The sequence below is a fragment of the Corvus kubaryi genome, unplaced genomic scaffold (genome assembly GCF_017639235.1).
Source record: "Corvus kubaryi isolate FWS band 111438036 unplaced genomic scaffold, C.kubaryi_AGA036_p1.0 37300, whole genome shotgun sequence".
Taxonomy (NCBI): Eukaryota; Metazoa; Chordata; class Aves; order Passeriformes; family Corvidae; genus Corvus; species Corvus kubaryi.
The window spans coordinates 8,205,195-8,225,263 of record NW_024581093.1 but is presented as its reverse complement, the minus strand read 5'-3'; the positions used below and the strand labels follow the sequence as shown (position 1 = coordinate 8,225,263).

The following is a 20,069-nucleotide window of genomic DNA, read 5'->3' as shown; positions in this document are numbered from 1 at the left end:
TCTCGGTAAGGCAAAAGCCATTTGTAGGGTATTTGTAACTAGCTACAGTAAGGTTGTAATGTCCAGTAAGTACAGTAATGTCCAGTAAGGAGAACACAAAAAAGTTGTGTGAGGACTTAATGGCCAGAGTGAGACATGTAAGTTCAATTCTGATCCTTCACCCAAGAGACTCAAAGGTTACAGCTCACAAGAAGCGAAAGGTTTTACTTATTCTAGCCCTGGGAGGTTTGTACTTGCTTCAGCACTTCCTCGTAGCTCCGCAGTGGGCAAGACTACCCCGTACAGCTCAGCTTGAGGCCTGGTGGAAAAGTTAACTTCTAGGGGGATTAATTTTTCTGTTCCTTCAGGACGTATCTAGATGCATCTCAGGAAAGGGATTATGGAAAGGAATTGAATCTGAGCTCTCATTTTGGGGGAAAATATGCAGAGCAGTCAACAGGACCTCCAGCCTCTCTCGGGGTTATATTTCAAGAGGAATGACCACTGCACCTTCTCTTTCCACTTGGGATCATAAATGGAAAGAGTTGAGCCAACTGCAAATGTTTCTGCCCTACCACTGCTTGTTTCCTGGTTGTGTCTAGGTAGCTCATTAGTCAGCCTAAAGGGCTTTTCAGCCTGAATCAGCCTTTCAAAGAGCAGCAAGAGCTGCCGAACCCAAAGCCACAAACAGGCTTTTGATCTGGATGTTTGTTTTTCTTTAAATGGACCTGAATCTGAGATGTAACCCACATTCTCCAGAGAGAGAAAAAAATGTGACAGTAAGGTTTTTGCTTGCTGTTGTGCTTAAGTGCCCTCCTCCCACTCAAAAGTCGAGAGGCTTAGAGAGCTAATGCACAGGTACCAAAACATTGAACCATGACTATCAAAACAATAAGAGTGGTTTACAACATACCTGATATTCACTGCAATTAGGAGCTGATGCACCCATTAGCAATCAGAAAATGGACAAATCAGTTTGTACCTACACAAACTAAAAATGTTACCATTTAAATACTACAATCTAATGTTTTGGGGTTTTTTTCCCCTACCGTTATTCTTAGGGTTGACATCCTCCCAGTCTTCTCCTTACACAGCGATTGCAATTTGTTCACAGAGGTCCAGTACTATCCTCTCTCAACAAGACACCTCTGATGCCTGTTTAGTCAGGGATAAAAATCCAATGTTTTTAGCCCAAATAAACTCAGACAAAAGCAACAGCATCTGGCTTCCAGTTCAGTCTTGATCTTGACCATCAGTGATGCCTGTCAGACTTCTACATTTTTTTCTTCTCACAGAGTATTCAGTGTCCTTTTCCTACATCGTCCCACTCATGTTTAAATATTTGTTGTCTTCATCAAAGAAGCAACAGAGTTTCTAAAGAGCAGCAGGTTTTTTACAGCTGAGGTATTTCATGCAGCTCGATCCACAGGGCATTAATTGTTTCTGGTTTCCAGATGAAACACAGTGAATTTTAAAGTATCACACATAATGTGGGTGTTCCCAGCAAATCAGACATTACAGGTTCATTTGCTATTTATGCTCCTGTATTTATTCAAGTGACTTGACCTTCTCCTCCTAGTTGGGCTAATGAACAGGTCTTATGGCAAGTACTTTGTCTTGGCATTGTCAGTTCCCTTCTGACTGCACTTGGATTGGGAATTCTCAGGGACAGGAGATTTCTCTCTGTCAAAACAACATGATTTAAAGCAGTTGAGAAGCGGCACAATGAAGGAAACAGAAGAAGGAATCTTTACCTTTGTGAAACTTTTGACTGCCATGGTAAACATACTTTCAGGATAAGTTTTCAGCAAAGCATGTAAATTAACACTGGAAATTATGTGTAAGTCCTGTGAGCAAGGCCAGCCAGGAATACTTCCACACCAGCCAAGCTCCATTTGAAATCAGATTTGCAGCATCTCAGTTCCCTAATGAAAACAAGCTGAGTGCCTGCACATAGTTTTCCGGATGCCTAATTCAGAAGGTGATCGCCACTGTCTATCCAGAATATTCACCTTTCCTCCCCCTGCCCCAGTTATAACACTTTCAGAGAACTGGAATGTTCCTTCTGTAAGAATTTAGTTAATTGTTGAATTTTATTTTTTTTTACAAATCTAAACAATCCTATGATCTGTCCCTCCTCACTGCCAAAACTGTGCTGTTCTCTGCCCATTTTCTGCTTAGTGTGCCATGAGATCTTTCAGATCTCCAAAGCTGTGTTTGTTCTGCAGGTGGCACATACAAGCAATTCTTAAATTCCTGCATGCATTGTCTCAAGTCCCCGGCAGTAGAAACCACACACATTGCAGTTTTTATTACTTTGCCCAAACCCACTAAAAGACAAAATTGCCTGCTCTCATTTGTTACATTGTTACCTGATTGTTACAGGTGCTTTTTAAATAATTCTTTCTGGTATGACTGTTCACTAAAGAAAAAGGGATAAAACAAAACCACAAAAACCCCAAACATCAAAAATACAGAGATAGCCATTGAAATCACTTTCAATAGCCTTCTCTAAAACATTACATGTATTTATATGAATAATATTACAGAAGTAACCTTACAGTGGTCACATATTATCACAAAAGGAAAAAGCAAAACATATTTAAGTTTCATCATTTAAGGCGGGGTGTGTGCATAAGGACGAGAGAGAACCACAGCAGACAGAGTCAAGTACTGAACTGACTCTGTGTTCGAGGGCAAGAGAGGTTGAGGGCGCCAGAGGAGTTGCCTGAAGGCAGCGAAGGAGGCGGAATGTCAGTAGATGGCACTCGGGCTGCAGCACAGCCCCACATCTTGCACGGTCCCCGCAAAGATCCCATCAAACAGACAAAACATTCGGGAACTGGAAGACGTGTCTGAGGTCCTGTGCCGCAGCAAGTGAGGCAGCCAGGCCATGGAAGATCCAGAGAGCTGCAGGTGGCGCCGGGTCCAGCCACGGTGATCTGCTCACGGCAACGGGAGATCACTTTTTCCATTGCAGCTTAGACATCACATCTTTCCTGCCCTGGCCACTTCCCGCCACACCCCGTAACTACCCCGAAGCTATGAGGGAAAGAAGGGACTTAGCTCCAGATCAGTTTTTAAGCAAGGGTATAATCAGAGCAGGCTACGGAAGGCAACACTGTCTCCTCTCAACAAGAGCTTAGAAAAAAAATCGCAAGGGAGAGCAACTGTCAGGTCCTGAACTTCGTTTCTAAAATTAAGGGGTTGCCCCCAGTCCCGGCCTCCCATTCACAAGATCCAGTGGTGCCCCACTCTGATCAAGTGCCTGTAGTTGTAACCACTGAAAATAGAGGTGGGTACTCTTCTCTGCAGGCAGCTGTCCTGCATCCATAAATCACTGTGTGCAGGTACTGTTAATGTTTGCCTAAACTTTGTTCCCTCCTCACTACCTGCAGAGTTCCTTAAGAAATATGAGTAAAAAACCCATTAAAACTAACCTACTTAGTACATTCTAAAACATATGTACTGTTTCCATAAGTAAGCATTAAAGCCACAGTAACTGAGCCATTAATCTTTAATAAAACTTCTGTTAAAAAAACATATCTTTGTTCCCTGGCAGGGAATATTACAGCTGCTCATAGCTACTAAGACTGAACATTTCCTTTTCCAGTGCAGAGGTTGTTGGCACTACTGGGCTGAACTCAATATGTCTTTGAAGATGGATCAACAAGGTCCAAGAATATTCAGGCACTAAGGAATTTGGGCAGATATCCCAGAAGCAGCAAGACCCACTCCTGAATCTAAAGTTCTCACAGCTTTTTGTGGTGGAAACACAACTATTCAGATGGCTTTATGCTCTAATGGGAGCATTGAAGACTATGACACAAACAAATGAAATCCTTATCTGTTGATGAAAGTATTTTAGCTTTTTTTCCTTCTTGTGCAGCCAGTAACAGTGCTGCCTCTCACAGAACTGCACACACTATTGTTCAGCAGCTGCTGCTTATCCATCCCTTTGGATGAGAATGGTTGCTTTGCTCTTCCCCCTCATGAGCAGTAATGCATGGGGACAAAGATGGCCAGGGCTTGTTTTCTGAAGTGCTCAGGTCACAGACAGTATTTGTTCTCTCTGCCACAGCTCGGCATGGAGATGGGAAAGCAGGTATGACAGCCACAGATCCAGGGAGTGTGGGAGGGAAGCAGAAGAGGAGGGGCATGAGGAAGCCAAGCTGCTGCTGCTCTGCTGCTGCTCCAAGCTCCCAGGGCAGCCTCATCCTCTGCTCTTCCGGCACGGACTTTTTCTCTGCCACACTGGCACCAGCTGCCAAACCTGGGTGTCATCTCTTGGATAACACAAATTCCTCAACCTCCTTTTTGCCAGTCCCTGGAATAATCTGCACCAGAGACAGAGAGAACTGGGGAAAATCATCTTTAGAAAATTGCTCCTCAAAGGAAAGACACGGCGCTGGAAAAGACAAAAGTTCACCTCTGGCCACCCCTAACAAACACAGATGTACCTGTCAGCAGTTCAGGACTTGCCTGGCTCCATGAAGGAGCAGAAAAACAACTTTGTGCTTTCCCTTGGAGCCAACACCAGCAAGTGCAACCTTGAGACCAGCCAAACAGAGTCCCCAACATGCTGGGCAGAAGCAACCAGGGGCGGCCCAGAGGTGGTGATTGTACCAGTGCTTTTTGGGTTGATTTTTCTCCTGGGAATGGTGGGAAACACATTAGTGTTGGTTGTTTTGGGGCGTTTCCGGCCTGGGGGACGCCCATCACGCAGTGCCACCAACATCTTCATCCTGAACTTAAGCATTGCAGACTTCTCCTTTCTGCTCTTCTGCGTTCCCTTCCAGGCCACCATCTACTCCTTGCCAGAGTGGATCTTTGGTGCCTTCTTTTGCAAGTGGGTTCACTACTTGGCCATGGCAACAATGCTGGTCAGCATCTTCACTCTGGTGGCCATGTCTGTGGACAGATACATTGCTGTGGTCCATGCCAAACGCTCGCCCTGCATCCGCAGCAAGTGCAACGCTGCCCTTGGCGTGGCTGTCATTTGGCTGCTGTCTCTCCTCATCGCCATCCCCGTGGCCCAGCACCAGGCCCTCATGAGTGGCCATCAGCAGGCACCCAACAGCTCTTTCTGCTGGGAGCACTGGGCAAACGGTTCCACAGCCAAGCAGATGTACAAGATTACCATCCTGCTGGTGGGATACCTCCTGCCCCTGCTGCTCATCACCTGCTGCTATGCCAAGGTGGGTGCGAGGGATGGGAATAATGTTTAAATGGAGAGAAAGATCCCAGACTCCTGGTGGCTTCTGTGTGTGCTTAGCTACACAGCCAAATAACTGATCCAACCCTTTCCGTATTCTCTCCTAGTACAGAATACTTTTTTGAGGTGGGGGAGGGATGGAAAACAGAATGAAATTACACCAGATCACAAAAGGATTACAACTGCTAAGATGACACCCAGCCTGGCTCCCAAACCCTCTAAAGAATCTTGATGTTTTTCATATTTTTCATTTTGTTCTTTCTAAGTAACAAATGTTTGCTACTGGCAAGAGAAAAAACATATGGAAGGATAAACATTTCCAGGTTATTGCTGTGCTGTAAGCAGTTTTCAAAAGCTAGATCTAGATGTTGTTAATTGAGAATTGCCTGCAGTGCTTCAACACTCCTTATGACCCTCCCTTCAAGGGTGAGCCCACTCCTACCACCACATTTGTTTGTGCTGCCTCCAGGAGCAGCAGGACAGTCCCACCAGGGAACAGGACTGGCAGCCTGCTCTCTGCCCATGTGCATCATCAGCCTACGGAATAAATGAAGACAATCTGAGGCACAACATAAAATTCAAAGTCCATGTGAAAACCCCTGTGGATTTCAGCATAGTGCCAGCTGAGCTCTTAATATGTGCTGAACTACTGGAAGCATAGCAGGTTTAATGCTCTTTCCAAACCTTGTTTCTTAAAAGAGAAAGTGGAGAGTTTAGAATTAAAATCTGAAAGTATCATATTTGAAGTAATGTTAAAATAATTATTTCAAATTTTTGGTGCTTGTATGAGGAGTTCAAGTATTAATACACAAATTTCAATTTCTCATTCCATATATTGCTCCTTTTTTCCCCCCAAGGTTTTATACCATCTTCATACAAAAGTAAAGAACATTTCCAAGAAGTCAGAGAGATCAAAGAAGAAGGTAAATATCTTTGGTTTAATCTGTTAATTGACCATAATACAATAGGTATGCCAGTTTTATAAAGTAATCAGCCTGGTCTATGCTGATTCCAGTTGTTTTACAGTTACAGTTTCTGTCAGTCCTTTTTGCCTATGGATCCTAACTAGATTTAACTATAGATTATATTTAGTTTCTACTGGTTCATTACATTCACTAACATACACTCAGCTTTATTTGCAATATACTTATGAGTATCAATTCATAATTGGTCTTGCACCTACACTGTCTGTAAGGATAGAACTCAATTGGTATTTACAATATCTCATAACACGATAACTATAGAAGTTATACACCACAATATTGGCTAGACTGGTGTTCCTTTCCCTTTCCCCTCAGAGTGTTTTTGAACATGTTTTCTGTGTTCATCTAACTTCAAGTAGGTTCTGATAAACTTTCTTTTAACCACCTTTTCTAAGGCAACACATTATGCAGAAATGAGCTGCTGTGTGTTGCCTGCTGCAGGAACACCACCAGACCTAGATGGAACAGACTACATTGAAGAACACCATGTCTTATTTTGCCTGCTGATTTTTTGATGAATGCTGATGCTACCACAGATAAACTGTGAATTAAAATTTCAAAATCAAGAGTATAATTTCTTGATCAATAGTGCAGACTACAAACAGAAAGCGGAGTCAGAGTTTGGTGAGTTTAACAGCTACCATGAGAAAAGGCAACCAAGATATGCTGACAATTTTGATAATGTAAAATGCAGCAAATAAAGTGCTAAGAAGCGATGTCATTCCACATAGAATCATTTCACAATTTCATAAGTTTGAAAAGTTGTTTTGGGTCTCAAAGTCACCAGCAAATCCCTAAACTGGTTGTATGAAATTCCCCTCCAGAATTTCTTTACCCATGTATGAATGGCACACTACCTATTTTGTTGCTAATTTTTAAGAGAATACTACCAACAGTTGAAAATTACTACTGTCACTTTTCTGTAAAGAAGTTAAGAATTTCATTTATGACAGTCACTTTTTCAAATGTACCCACTTGTGTTGTTTTCAGATTTGCTTTGTAGAGTTGGATGAAAAAATAGCTCTACAGTTTCTTCAGCCTTGGGCATTGTTATTAGATATAGCCAAGAGGATCAATCTTTAAAAAACACCTTTGATTTTACCTGTTCAAACAAGTTAGTGATGCAGCACTTCTTCCTCCCTCCCCTTAAGTATTTTCCTGGCCATAATTATGAAACACCCAGTAGCAATTCTTGTTCCATGTGGCACAGTTAGGCCTAGTTTAATAGGTGATCCTTTCAGATAAAAGAAAAATAAAATACATTCCTCTACACACACATATCATCCTTCACAATATGTCTTCTTCCAGCACTGTCTGTGTAGAAATTGTCCATATAGCTTTCCTGCACGCCAAGCATCTTCTTTAGTGTACTTACTTCAAGTATTTTTTGTGGCAAACACTACTCTTAACATTTCATAAGGAGGCTTTCTTGGTCTGGTTGCAGACACACTGAATTCCTGCATATGCTTTCAAAGCATACTTGAAACACAAGAGTGAGAGTCCATCTTTTAAAGCACGTCTTCTTAAGCACACTTCACACTAGAGCCTAATAGGAAACTCATAGATGCATGTCAGTTCTGCTAATCCAGCTTCCTTCATATGTACTTAGTTGGTCCATTTGTGAAAGTAGTTGTGTTTGGGTTTAATTCATAAACTTCATCAGGGATTAAGTGAACAGCTTTTGCTTATTTTACTCAAAGATATTTGACAAATGAATCTTGATCCACATTTGAAAGGTTAATTTAGTACATACAGAACATCGAGTTTGTTCTGAAATATGTGTGACTTCAGTGGCTAAACGCTGATTGCCTTGAGCTATGAGAGAAAGTGTAGCACAACAACCAAGTCTTCCCATATGAGGTGATAAAATCATCTGAGTCACATCTGTTAATTCACAGTGTGCATCTTCACCACACTGATATGGAAAACTGTGTCATATTCATAAAAAGGAGTATAGTCTGAAACTATGACCATGCAGTTCCTGCTTCATTCCTATCATTTTAAGAAAACTGGGCTATTATCCTCCTTCCACCTCCAAGAGAACGGGGTTTGGGTTTGCTCTTTTTGGGTTTTCCTATTTGGGTTTGGTTTGGTTTTTTTCTGTTTGGTTTGTGGGTTTGGTGTTGTTTTGTTTTTAAACAGTTAAATAGCAAATTTTGCAAACAGGTTTTTGTTCAAATCTCCCAACGCTCATCTGGGCTACATACATGAATAAAAGTCTCAAAAGAATCAAATTGCAGGCTCAGAGTCCTTGTTGAACAAGATTTTCCAGTGAAAGAGTTGCCAGCATTACCACTGCAAACAATTTGCTTTGTCACTCAGCATTTCAGAAGCTATAAGAACTCTCCTCAGGACTGAACACTTCAAGATAAAACATAGTTAAGAAAGAAAGCAAATGCCATAGAGTTCAGGCTGTGGTCTTGCCATAAGCAGCATTCCACATGCTGATTGGAAACACATTGTTATTATGCTCCGTTACAGGCTGCTTCTGAAAAAAATAGTACTACCAGGTAAGAGTTTTTAAAATGTCAAGACTTATTTCTGGATCTTTAGCTTTCATTGACCTTGCTGGAGTCTTGATGTAATATCAGTCCCTCCACCCCCAGATCCTATAACACTGATATCAGGCAGAAGAGACATCATTCTTACTCACATAGTTTGAGCCATAGAACACAGAAATACAGTAGGAAGTATTACTGGGACAAATCCAAATTAAAGCCACCTGAAAGGTCATAGAGGGGCTGGTATTTTATCTGCTATTAATACATCCTGGAAATTTGGAAACAGCATGTGAACCTCAATAAGACAAATATTTACGGAACAAATGGGATACTGCTGGATCCAGCCCTAGGGTGATTTCTAATGAGATGGTGATAGCATGGCCAAATTGATAGTCCCAGTTGTGCAAGTACATGCCTGACTTTCCTAGCTGCACTGCTGTAGCAAAGAAAGCAAAATAATTCTGGATTTAACTGACCCTGAGTATGTGAAACATATAACTGGAGCCCAGGTACTTGGTACTGTGGCTCAACCTCCCCCTTTAAAGATCGTACTGTATCATGAATTTATATCTATGCCTTTAAAATGAAAAAAAAAAAATAAAACCCTGTTTTAAAAAGTAAATCAAACCCATGGAAACAGGAAACAAAGCCTAATGAACTATGGTATTGGGAATTCGTTATTTCAAGAAGTCTCTTGCTTGTTTCTCTACCCCTTTTTGCCTTTTCATGACACAGTATGGTTCCCAGTGCCTGCTCCCTCCAGCTGTGCTCCCCTCCCTCCCTGGTGTGTGCTGCCTGCTCCCAGCAGAGTAGCACCTGCTGCCCAGGGACCCGCAGAGCTGCACGTGCAGACAAGCATGTGATAATTCTGTCTGTTATCACAGTATGGAAACAAAACCCAGTTAAAAGTTAAAAGAATTGTAGGGGTTTTGGCTATCCACACAGTTAAGAGGAGCTCTGACACATACACCTACAGAGTGGCACTGCCACCCAATTTCCTCTCAACAGGGTCTTGTCAAAAAATTCCCACTGCTGTATGAAGCACCTTTAAATAAATGTCTCCAACACCAGGCTTCACTTCAGCAGCATCTGAAGACCCATCTGTTGTCTCCCAGACCACAGTGCCACAAGATATACCTGGGGTATCAGCAGGGATTTTATTCCCTGCACTACATTTACGAAGTCACTTTTCCCTTCTCCTCCATTACTGATGATCGTTCTGCTGTCTGTCATTGTCCCATTTGCCACAACATTGTACTCAAAGTCTGTTATTTGAAGATACATAGGGGCTAAAAGGACAGCTTAAGAGGGCCCTGATTTTTAGGACAAACTACTCATGGGCAGTGTTCAGACACACTATTGTAAAGTCAGTTACAACCACATTTTGTTTGAATGGGTCCAGTTTATGAATAATCCAGAGAGCTCTGGCAGCTGTCACCCCCTCCAAGTCAGTGTTCAAACACCTGCTGAAAAGAACAAGTTTGTCTTTAGCAGAAACCTACAAATGACATACAGGCACAAATCACCAAATAAAAAAAAAGGGAAGGTTTTGTGCTTGGGTTGTGATGTGGAAGCTTTTAAGTTACAGGATGATTATGTAGAGAAACCTTTTCAATTTAAGCACACAAGAAACTTTGTAAAAATTTCCCCTGCACAAAGTTTGCTGCATCCTGACTTCACATCCCGTTATAAAAAGATTTTGACCTTTAGTTCAGATTCCCACTTTGAAATTTTTATATAAGTTTGCCATCTACATGACAATGTTGGACATGCTCAATTTAATGTGCTTTTCCATTTATATGTAACATCTGTGCATTAGATCAAGGAAGATGTTTAGTACTTTTCACAAGCTTAGGCTGAAATTCTGCATGATGCACTAAGACTGTGCCTGCAGAAGAGATACATGACCGTCTGTTTCCCCATTTAATGCCATACTGGCTGTACAAGTTTGCCAGCCTTGAAAATCAGATGGTGTGATGCTGCGGGATTCTCCTTTGAAGTTTTGGATAATCGTTTTTTGAGGCCAGCCAGCAAGACCACAGGCTAAGAAATTCTGTGCACCCCTCTATGACAATTAAGTGTATTTCAATTCTGTTATCTCTTTTCTGAACTATGCAGAGTACAGCAAGTCTGTAATTTGGCTCCAAGGAAAGTTAACAATTCCCCCTCTGACAGTGTTGCAAAATATTTCATAAGAGCCCAGCCCCAGGAACTCTGCTCATACATCTGCCTTAAATAAGATGATTTAATGACGGAAATTAATGCAAACCGAGGGCTATCATGGCCCTATGGTGTTTTACTGGCCTCTGGAGCACACCAGAGTTCCTCAGTGTTTATTCAGTTCTGTCTTGTGCATCTTTGAAGAACAAATAACAAGGCTTGCAAACTGAACAATCTGAAATGCTTTTTCAAATTTAAGAATGTTTCTGGGAATGTGAATTTCACAGCTATTTTGCAGGCTTCCTTGAAAGGATAGTAGGAGCTGTGGGGCCTTGAGGCCAAAAGCTTCAATTAACAGACCAAATGAGCCACTCAAAGATAACAAATTAGTACTATGCTTTTCTATTGGTTAGCTACAATAGGAAGGTGAGCCGTGCTTACCTGGTGGGTAAGCAAATCAGCTGTTCATTGCTTCCAGAGATAAGTAAATACGAAGACACACGGAGTTTATTTGGGACACTCCCTGGAGTGCTGCACTTTGAAGGTCATACAAGAGCTTAAGGTAAAAGATACAGAATTCCTCCAAGATAGACAGGTATTCCTGAACATCTTGGCCAAGAGAGGCAGATAAAAGCTGCACTGTTACTGCTTTCTTGTATGCTAAACTAACTATTTGGCTACTGTTCATGCAAATTGAAGGTTTTCATGGAGATAATGGACGTGAAGTTCAAGGCCTTGGCATTTGAACAACAGTAGATACAGCAAAGGAACATGGAAGATCCTGGGATCCATTGAGCAAAAGAATATAATTCCAAGGTGAAATCCTGCACGTTGCTTGGTTAACAGGAGCCCAGGGCAGCAGGAATTAAGAGCATCATTACTAATTAGGGGATAATAGAAATATCACAATGCTCATAAGCATTTATGAATACAGGATGAGTCAGTTTCAAGGGCACCAACAGAGGAGATTAGAATGAGAGATGTGCAGATGAGCAGCTGGAACAGTGCAAGCAAGCTGCTGCGAAATGAAGAGCCCCCTTTGTACATAAAGCAAGTAACCAAAATGAACTGATAACATCTGAAAATATATTTACTTCAGTCCCTCCTCTTCTTCATGACATCCAGCTGCCATCTCTGACTCCAAGAAAGAAGACAGAACAATGAAAAAGAATACTTTCAGTGTGCTTCTCAGATCACTGAAGAGTAGAATTATATACAAATGTAATAAAAAAAAAGACCAAAGGGCAATGAGAAGTGCTTCAATAGTAATTAAAAGATGTGTGTGCTCTGAAGTAGAGAAAGCTGCTATCCAACATTTAAGTTACTTCAGAATAGGTATGCCATTTTCTGAACATTTTGCATTTATCACTTAGCTATGGGCATGTTTCTGGAGATCAGATTGTGTTTGGGACCTTTCTGTTAGAACTTTATGTGCAAAAGGAAAAGAATGTTTGCAAATCCATCAGGGGGAGTCAGATTTGCCAACAGAGCAAACAAGAATGTGGCAGCAGGAGTGAAGAAATTGGCAGTTTTCACTTTGCACGTTGGCTCACAGATGGACTTAGAACAAAGGGATGTTCTTGGTTCAATATCCCTGAATCTAAAGCCACAAAAACTGTCTTCCTCAGAGGTTGGTAAGTTCCTTCAGCAGTACAGTAGTATATTGCACTAAGCCACATGTCTTTCCTGGGCACTGACACAGGGTACCTGCAGTATCTAAAACCAAAAGCTTTAAAAAGTGACCCAAAAGCCATGGGTCACTACATTTTTTTCAAGTCTTCACTACAGTAAATTACAATATATAGTGAAGTCTGTAACCCTGTAGCTTACCATAATCAAGTCTGGGGCAATCAAAACATGCACCATTTGTCTCTCAAACTTTAAGGGAAAAAATATACAAGTTAGAGATGAGCATAACAGGAGAAAAGATTTATCAGTGAATCACATAATCAGGTATCAGACATCCTCCTACAGAGCAGCAATAAAGGAAGAGTCAATTGTTGTTTGCTGATAAGACAGTGTGGAAGAACAGGCATAGGCTTCTTTATGCTTCTTCATTTAGAATTATGGAAGAAAAAAAAAGAGAAAATAATCTCAGCATATTCAGGAAACAGCAGTTGTCTCACTAATGAAGCCCAGTTTGTCTGCAAGCCAGTACTCTTTAATAAAAACCTAATTGAATGTTCTTTCCCATTTCTGTGTGGCTGAAGTACACAGTAGAAATGGATGGTCTGATCACCTCTGAGAAATGATGTGCAGCTGGGCTGTCTCCAACTGGGACTAAATTAGGAAAGTGGCAAGCCCTCTACCTCTCTAGACTGTTCTGTCCGCTCTATATTTTAATCTCAGGAATTCAGCTAGTCCTTCCTAAAATATGTAAATCCATGGAATACTTGAAGCATTTGACTCATTACAGGACAATCTTAATTTTGCCCTTGAGCAGATGCCTGACAAGTTGAAGCAACTTCATTAGAAGCTTATCAAGGACAACAGCTCTAAACACAATTAAATTTAAGGACTTCATCATCCTCTGGAATGAGGTATCTCTCCCAAAATGTTTTTTAAACATATTTCCCATTGCTTTTTGAAGGATGGGAGAAGGCTAAAAGCAAGAAACAGCTTGTCTAGAGCCAGGGAAAAAAATAATGAAAGGGCAAAACAGACAAAGAAAGTCTGGAAAGCATAAATGAGAGGCAGATGACCAATAAAGATAACAAAAGAATAAGCAGGTAAATTCGAGACAATCTGCACATGACAGAAATGGGGGGGCGGGGGAGGAATAACAGAAGTTTGTCTAATTATCTGACAAACAAAAATATCTCCTTGTCTTTCTTTGTCACTATGCTATCAATTCACTGTACAGCTTAAACACACTTACTTTGACTCTACAACAAATAACACAGTAAGTTATTTTCTGGAGCTGCTTGAAAGACTTCTAGAAGTATTCTAGAAGTATTAAGAGAGACTGAAACAACCCAGTAGAGCGGATTGTACATGTCTATTATGGACCCACCAAAACTTCAAAGTTGAACCAGAAGGTTTGCATTAAGTGGGGACAGCTTGACCAACAGTAATGCAATGTGCAAACTATCACAGCCCCTGGAAGAAGCTCTAACAATACACAAACTATTTGGATCAGTCCTCCACAGCTGGTCAGTCTATAGTAACAGTAGTTTAAGCTACAACAAAGTTGTAACATTAAAAGTCAAATAATGTTTTGGTTCACTTTCCTCTGTCTTAACTACATGATCCCTAACTTGAAAAAACAGACACAAGTTCCATTTCCAAAATCTGTTTCTTGAGTCATGAATGATGTACATTATTGCTCTAATATTGTCTGTTTTCCATCTCAAAATCCCCAAAAGCTGGACCCCAGAAATAGCTTTGTGCTATTACATTGCAACAGCAAACCCATTTTGTAATACTCAGCCCTATGTTAAATGCAAGTTTTGTTATTTCACAATAAAAGGGGGAAAAAAGCCAAGTATATAAGCCTTATTCAAAAGAATATTTCAGTGCTTGTAGCCCCCTAATTTAAGCAGATGGATGCTATGAAAGGTTGCCTGGGTAACAAGCCTAAGCTACTTAACATTGCTAGAGGGTAAAGAAGTAGCACCATTATTTCTGGTGAAAGCTAATGATGAGATCTGTTTATTCATCATTTCTTTGGTACCCATCATACCAAGCTTACCAAGTGGGTAAGCTAGATCCCACAAGACCACTAGGTCTGTGTCTTTTGGTCTCATCAACTTCTAATCATTCCAGTCTATTTTTAAGGACATCATCTGGCTCAGAGCATGATTGGTTTGAGGACGCTTGGCAGTGTAGTTTGTTCACTCTCAGGGGAACATCTTTGTTAGCTCAGCTGTCAGACACCATTCTGGTAGGTGAAACAAGGAAGCACCTGGAGTATGCCAGGTACACAATGAACCTACAGGTTATTGCCTTTCAAACTTAATACAAACTTGTTTGAGAGACCTATTTGACAGAAATCCCTTTTTTTAAAAACTTGTATTGTAGTCTTGATCTAAAGCAATAACATCTTCCTTAGAGAGGTTAATGGGTTTAACTAAATGTGGCCATGATAACCACTGACTAAATGAATTTTTGCTCACTAGAAAATTATCCCTGTTCTAGGAAAGTAACTTTACACTATTCACTTGAAGTCATGCTAGGGAATTATTGACAGAAGCATTGACGTAGCCTAGCAAGGCTGTAAATCTTAAGCTGAAATGCAACCTAAGTTTTAATTTTTCTCCACTGCTTTCCTGCTACTTGTACAACAATTCGCCTCAGGGGAAGGATATCATCTGTATGTCTGCAAGTTGTTATATTTATTAAAATGACAAAATACAAATGAGAAACACTAAATACCAAAGTTAAAAATCAGACATTGTGCAGAGAAACAAGTGGAGCAAGAGGAGGGAAGTCACCAGCTGTGCATCTGCTACAGAACCCCAAAATGAGGGATTAAATACAGAAAAATTGGTCACCTTGTATTACCATTTGTATTTTTGAAAACTCATGAAGTCAGGTGGAATAAGCCCCACAAAAACATTTGGAAAGGATCTTAGGGCCCCCAAGTCAGCAATCTCTGAGCCTTGCTAGGCATTCACTTAGTGTTCTAGAAGTAGAAAGTGAGAGAAAAGCAACACTATCAGGTCTGCTAAACGTGAAAAATGAGATCCTACTCCCACAGGCCTCAGGGTCTTACAGAAAGGAAGCTGAAGTGAGTTATAGCCTAATTTTATTTACTGTCACTGATAACCTTCATTTTGTATGGTGATCTCGAAGAACACTGTTTTCAGGAAAATTTTACCTCAGGTCAAGCTTTGGGACTGTGCCAGAGGCTGCCCAGTTAACTGGGAAGCAACCATGGCAGAGGAACACCTCTAACCCAGCCAGCACAGGCTGGGATCCCAGAGGCACAGGGAGCCTCCCTCAGGTCATCACCCAGCTAGGAACATTTCTAATCAATGCACACTGCATACGTAAAAAAAATCCTCTATTCAATGGTTTTCTGGGTTTCTCCTATAATAGGGAAGATACTGGAAAAATCCTTCTCCTCAGGCCAGTTTTTGTTACTCCTCTCAGTGGCAAGCTTGCCTGCAAGTTGTTTTTCCCTGCAATTACTTTCAATAGCGTTAATGTTCCTCAGCCTCCAAATGAGCTATTATTTCCACTCTTCCTTGTAACACAGTCAGCATTGTTGCAGCCTTTATACTGTTTGAAGTTTTATAGGCACTACCTCCATTGTCTATAGCTATTTCCTTGAGCCAAAACCAGCCAATCCAAGTTTACCAGGGTTTTTAGCATCCTTTTTCATACTGTCATAATGTGCCCACCTGGCAGTCGTGAGTGTTGCCTGTGTTATGCTGCCTTCACTAATGACAGAGGAAAGCAAACTCACTCATTCCACAGCCTCACTTGATCATTGTGACCATTTAACACACGATCTCATCTTTTCCAGACAGCGCAGACAGTGCTTCTCGTGGTTGCTGTGTTCCTGCTCTCCTGGCTGCCACACCATATCATCACCATGTGGGCAGAGTTTGGGCACTTTCCCCTGAACAACATCTCCTTCACCTTCCGCATCATCTCTCACTGCTTGGCCTACGGGAACTCTTGCATCAACCCCATCCTTTACGCTTTCCTCTCGGAGAATTTCCGCAAGGCCTGCCGGCAAGTCTTCACCTGCAAGTTCTTCCAGCGGCCGGCTTCCACTGAGAAACTGGCCAGAGTGCGCGTGGAGAACTTCTCTACCACACACTCCACCACTAATGTGTAAGCTGGGCTCACAAACATGTTTCAGGAGAAAGAGGAGGGAAGAAGGTTCTGTCTGGGGAGAACATGTATATGAGTGCATTCCAGGGAGTGGTGGAGTCTGCAGAAGTGTGGACTTCGTCAGATTGCTGGAGTGGTAGGAGATGTATTTCCCTCTGACTGTCATGACACGTGACAGAGTTTGTCCTAGGGTACCTTGCTAGACACTGGGCTATGTGAAACAGAATTACCTGAATGCCCATAAGATAGAGCCCAAATGCAGCTGTAGTCGTGACAACAGGATCTAAAATAAGATTTACACAGAAGGTAACATCTATACAGACAAGAAGGCAGCAGTTAATTATGACTGTAGGCAGTCATTTGGATGTGAACAATGAGTGATGCGACTCAGAGAGCAGTTTAGGAGAGGTCAAACTAAAGTCTTTGTATGTCTTTGTTTCGTCAACAAATTTGACTATGTGTGAGCTACACACACATTTATATCACTACCTGTGAGATAAATCTCTAAAGTCTCTAAATCCCCTTGAAGGCTTTGCTATAGCATTTACCTATTGGGCAGTAAAACCTTTCACATGTGTCAGTGACGTGGCTGTCAGCATTTGGTGGCTCTGTATCAGCTTATGCATCCCAGGGTCTAAATGTCTGTGTGCTCCTGTGTGTAATTACTCCTGTTTATCACTGCCTCCAACAACTGTCTCTTGGTGAGCAACAGGAGGAAAGTGGTATTTCTTAAAAAATTGCTTAAAAAACTGGTGGTATTGCTTAAAAAACTGATTTCATTTGAAAGCAGTCTACAAAAAATTTTGTTGGTAAATATAGTGTTCTCTTGAGTCTATCTACCCAAGGCTTTTTATCAGCCACTTTAGTATATATATAAAGTGCCCGAAATTTTGTGGTGCGGGTTTTTTTTTGGTTTTTTGCTTGTTTGGGGTTTTTTTACTAACTGTTGTGATCAACAGTGCTCTAGCAACAAACAGTTAAGGGCATTTGTACCAAGTTCAAGGTTACTACTTGTAACTATATAAAGTGCATATTACTTCAAAAGTAGGAAGCAAATCACTGAAAGAACTTCATTATTTCACTGTGTTGTCTAATTTAGTATTTCTGCGTGCTGCAATCCAGACTGACCTGTTCACAGACTGTAAAAATGTGAGTTACAGAACTTAAACTACAAATTATTTGCCGTCCATGCAACGAATGGGTTTCCAGTCTCCAACTGGATCGCTCTTTCACTGTATTTCTAAAACTTGGGAGCCATTGTATTAAATAATTATACTGCAGTTTGTAACTTCCTTTAAGAGCCCCTTAACTGTGCAATATGAACAGAGCAAATGTGTACAACAGGATAAGGTCATATTGCCTGATTCTTAGGTGACTATCTGTGCAAGTTTTCTTTGTTTAGCTTTTACTCTCAGTATATTAAGAGTAGCTCCAGTGTATTATTTAGATCCAATGCTGTGATCTTCTCATTTACCATAATGTAGAAATCTACATTTCTTCATTCCAAGTGATTGCACAGCCTAAAGTGGATAGCATGGGAAAAACAGCCACTAAAAGAAAGGGTTAAAGAAAGGGTTAAATCACTGCAACAAAAATCAGAGCTAAAACGCTTATTTGTGTGATTATTTACCATGGATACAAACTAGCAGCTAGATATGAAATAACCTCAGCCTCACTTCAATTGTCTTGTTTTGAAGCAAAATAGGACAATGGCACAACATTCAAAAGAAATCCTGCACTCACTCTGTTACATGAGAGTCATTAGAAGCTGTGAGTCAACACACTTCTTTCACTTAACAGAAGGCATCTTTCAGTGTATTGGGTTTTTCTGGGTTTTTTACAATCAGTTCAGAAACTGGACATGTCACTACAGTATGCAGAAAAAAATGTGCAGGAAACACTTTAGGCTTTAAAAATTTTATTTAATATAGAATGAAGGAGCAAGATCCCATTTCTCAGTGAAAGGTAACCATAAAATAACAAATTAAGGCCTTGAAAGAGCCTCAAGCATTATTGTGCCTTCTCGTTCCCACTGAACTTTACAGGTATCTGGTCTAGAATTCTCGAAGTGAACAGCTACATCACAAGAAAATCAAGTATCCTTCGTCCTTTAGTCTCTCTACGTGTGTCTGTAACTGGTCAGGCTTTTTTTCCTGCCACAGTAGCAATTTTTAAGTTTTAATAATGAATGTTAGCTGATGGTGGGCAGCAGTGAAATGCAACAGAGCTGTGTTTCATACAGACATACCTTCATTTTGATTTGAATTTAAGTTATAAGTCTCAAAATAAGTAATCCAAATCAACTGATGAAGTAGTTCTTCAATATTCTCCAAATGCAGTCTGTTACTCACTTACTAGTTTCCTTTGGGAAAGCCACATGTTGTGATGGCTGTGGGAATGAATACTGCAGCTTCCAGAACAGTACACAAAGTTAAGCTGATCACCTGGTTCTGAAACTCAACTCTCTTTCAGTCTGCCTTACACACAGCAGCTCATTTGCTCTGCTTTAATGACCTCAAGGTAAGCCCCTACCAGGGAATGCCTGGCGACCTGAATCAACCTCCTTTAGGTGAAGGCTTATTAATAGAGGAGTCCATTCCTGGGAGACCTGTCCTTTTCCGGGCTGCAGTTTCTATTTTCCGTACCAGGTCCACATCCCACCGATGGGTGACAAAACTAACCACAGCTCCACCCGCCTTGCTCCCAACCCGGCCAACTCTCCCTGCACGGTGCAGGTAGTCCTGCAGGGTGTCTGGGAAGTCATAGTTGACCACTAGCTGCACATTGCTGGTGTCCAGCCCCCGTGAGGCAAGGTCAGTGCAGACAAGGACAGACACATCATCCTTCTGGAAAGACGCAAAGATGCCAGCTCTAGCAGCTGCCGACATCTGTCCCTGCAGCCTCAGGTGCTTGATTTTGTGGTCGTCCATGATATAGCTCAGCCAGTTGACAGTACTGGCACTGTTGCAGAAGATGAGAACAGCCCCGCCAGATGATGGGCGCTCCTTGAGCAGCTGCAGCAGTTCGGGCAGCTTGTCCTGGCCTTTGAGGCGGACAAACTTCTGCTGGACGTGAGGCGGCAGGCAGTGCAGGCTCTGGGTGCCGAGGGTGACAAACCGGCCCACGTCAGTGAACTTCGCCAGCGTCTCGCTGAGCCCCACGGGGAACGTGGCTCCGACCACCACCACCTGCATCCTCTCCTCGTCGGGACCGGCTGGCCCGGGAGCGCCGGCGGCAAGGGGCGCGTGTGCCAGGATCTCTTCCAGCAGCTCCGTGAAGGACTCGTCCATCAGCGAGTCCGCTTCGTCCAGCACCATCCAGCGCAGCCTCTCGAGGGCCAGGAAGCGCCGCCGCAGCGCCTCCCGCAGCGCGCCGGGGGTGCCCAGCAGTACGGCGGGGCCCGGCGGCGGCGCCCGCAGCTGCCTCCGCAGCCCGCCCGCGGCCCCG

At 42.0% G+C, this 20,069-nt stretch overlaps 2 protein-coding genes across 2 annotated transcripts in view; one reads left to right on the top strand and one right to left on the bottom strand.

Annotated features, from left to right (window-relative positions):
* Nucleotides 1–3,926: 3,926 nt before the first annotated feature.
* On the top strand, nt 3,927–18,053 carry LOC121664275 (galanin receptor type 1-like). The gene is made up of 3 exons (XM_042027474.1): nt 3,927–5,177; nt 6,052–6,117; nt 16,309–18,053. The coding sequence occupies exons 1-3, from the start codon at nt 4,434–4,436 to the stop codon at nt 16,624–16,626; spliced, it is 1,128 nt and encodes a 375-aa protein (XP_041883408.1). The 5' UTR covers nt 3,927–4,433; the 3' UTR covers nt 16,627–18,053.
* Nucleotides 18,054–18,523: 470 nt separating this feature from the next.
* DDX28 (DEAD-box helicase 28) overlaps nt 18,524–20,069 on the bottom strand; it is a 2,957-nt gene continuing 1,411 nt past the window's right edge. Inside the window, 1 exon segment of the mRNA XM_042027747.1 lies at nt 18,524–20,068. Within this exon segment, the coding sequence (XP_041883681.1) occupies nt 19,178–20,068 (891 nt within the window). The 3' untranslated portion in view covers nt 18,524–19,177.

Coding starts and splice junctions, on each gene's coding strand:
- LOC121664275 (XM_042027474.1), top strand. CDS start 4,434: ATGTACCTGTCAGCAGTTCAGGACTTGCCTGGCTCCATGAAGGAGCAG. Junction 5,178..6,051: donor TCACCTGCTGCTATGCCAAG/GTGGGTGCGAGG, acceptor TTTCCCCCCAAG/GTTTTATACCATCTTCATAC. Junction 6,118..16,308: donor CAGAGAGATCAAAGAAGAAG/GTAAATATCTTT, acceptor CATCTTTTCCAG/ACAGCGCAGACAGTGCTTCT.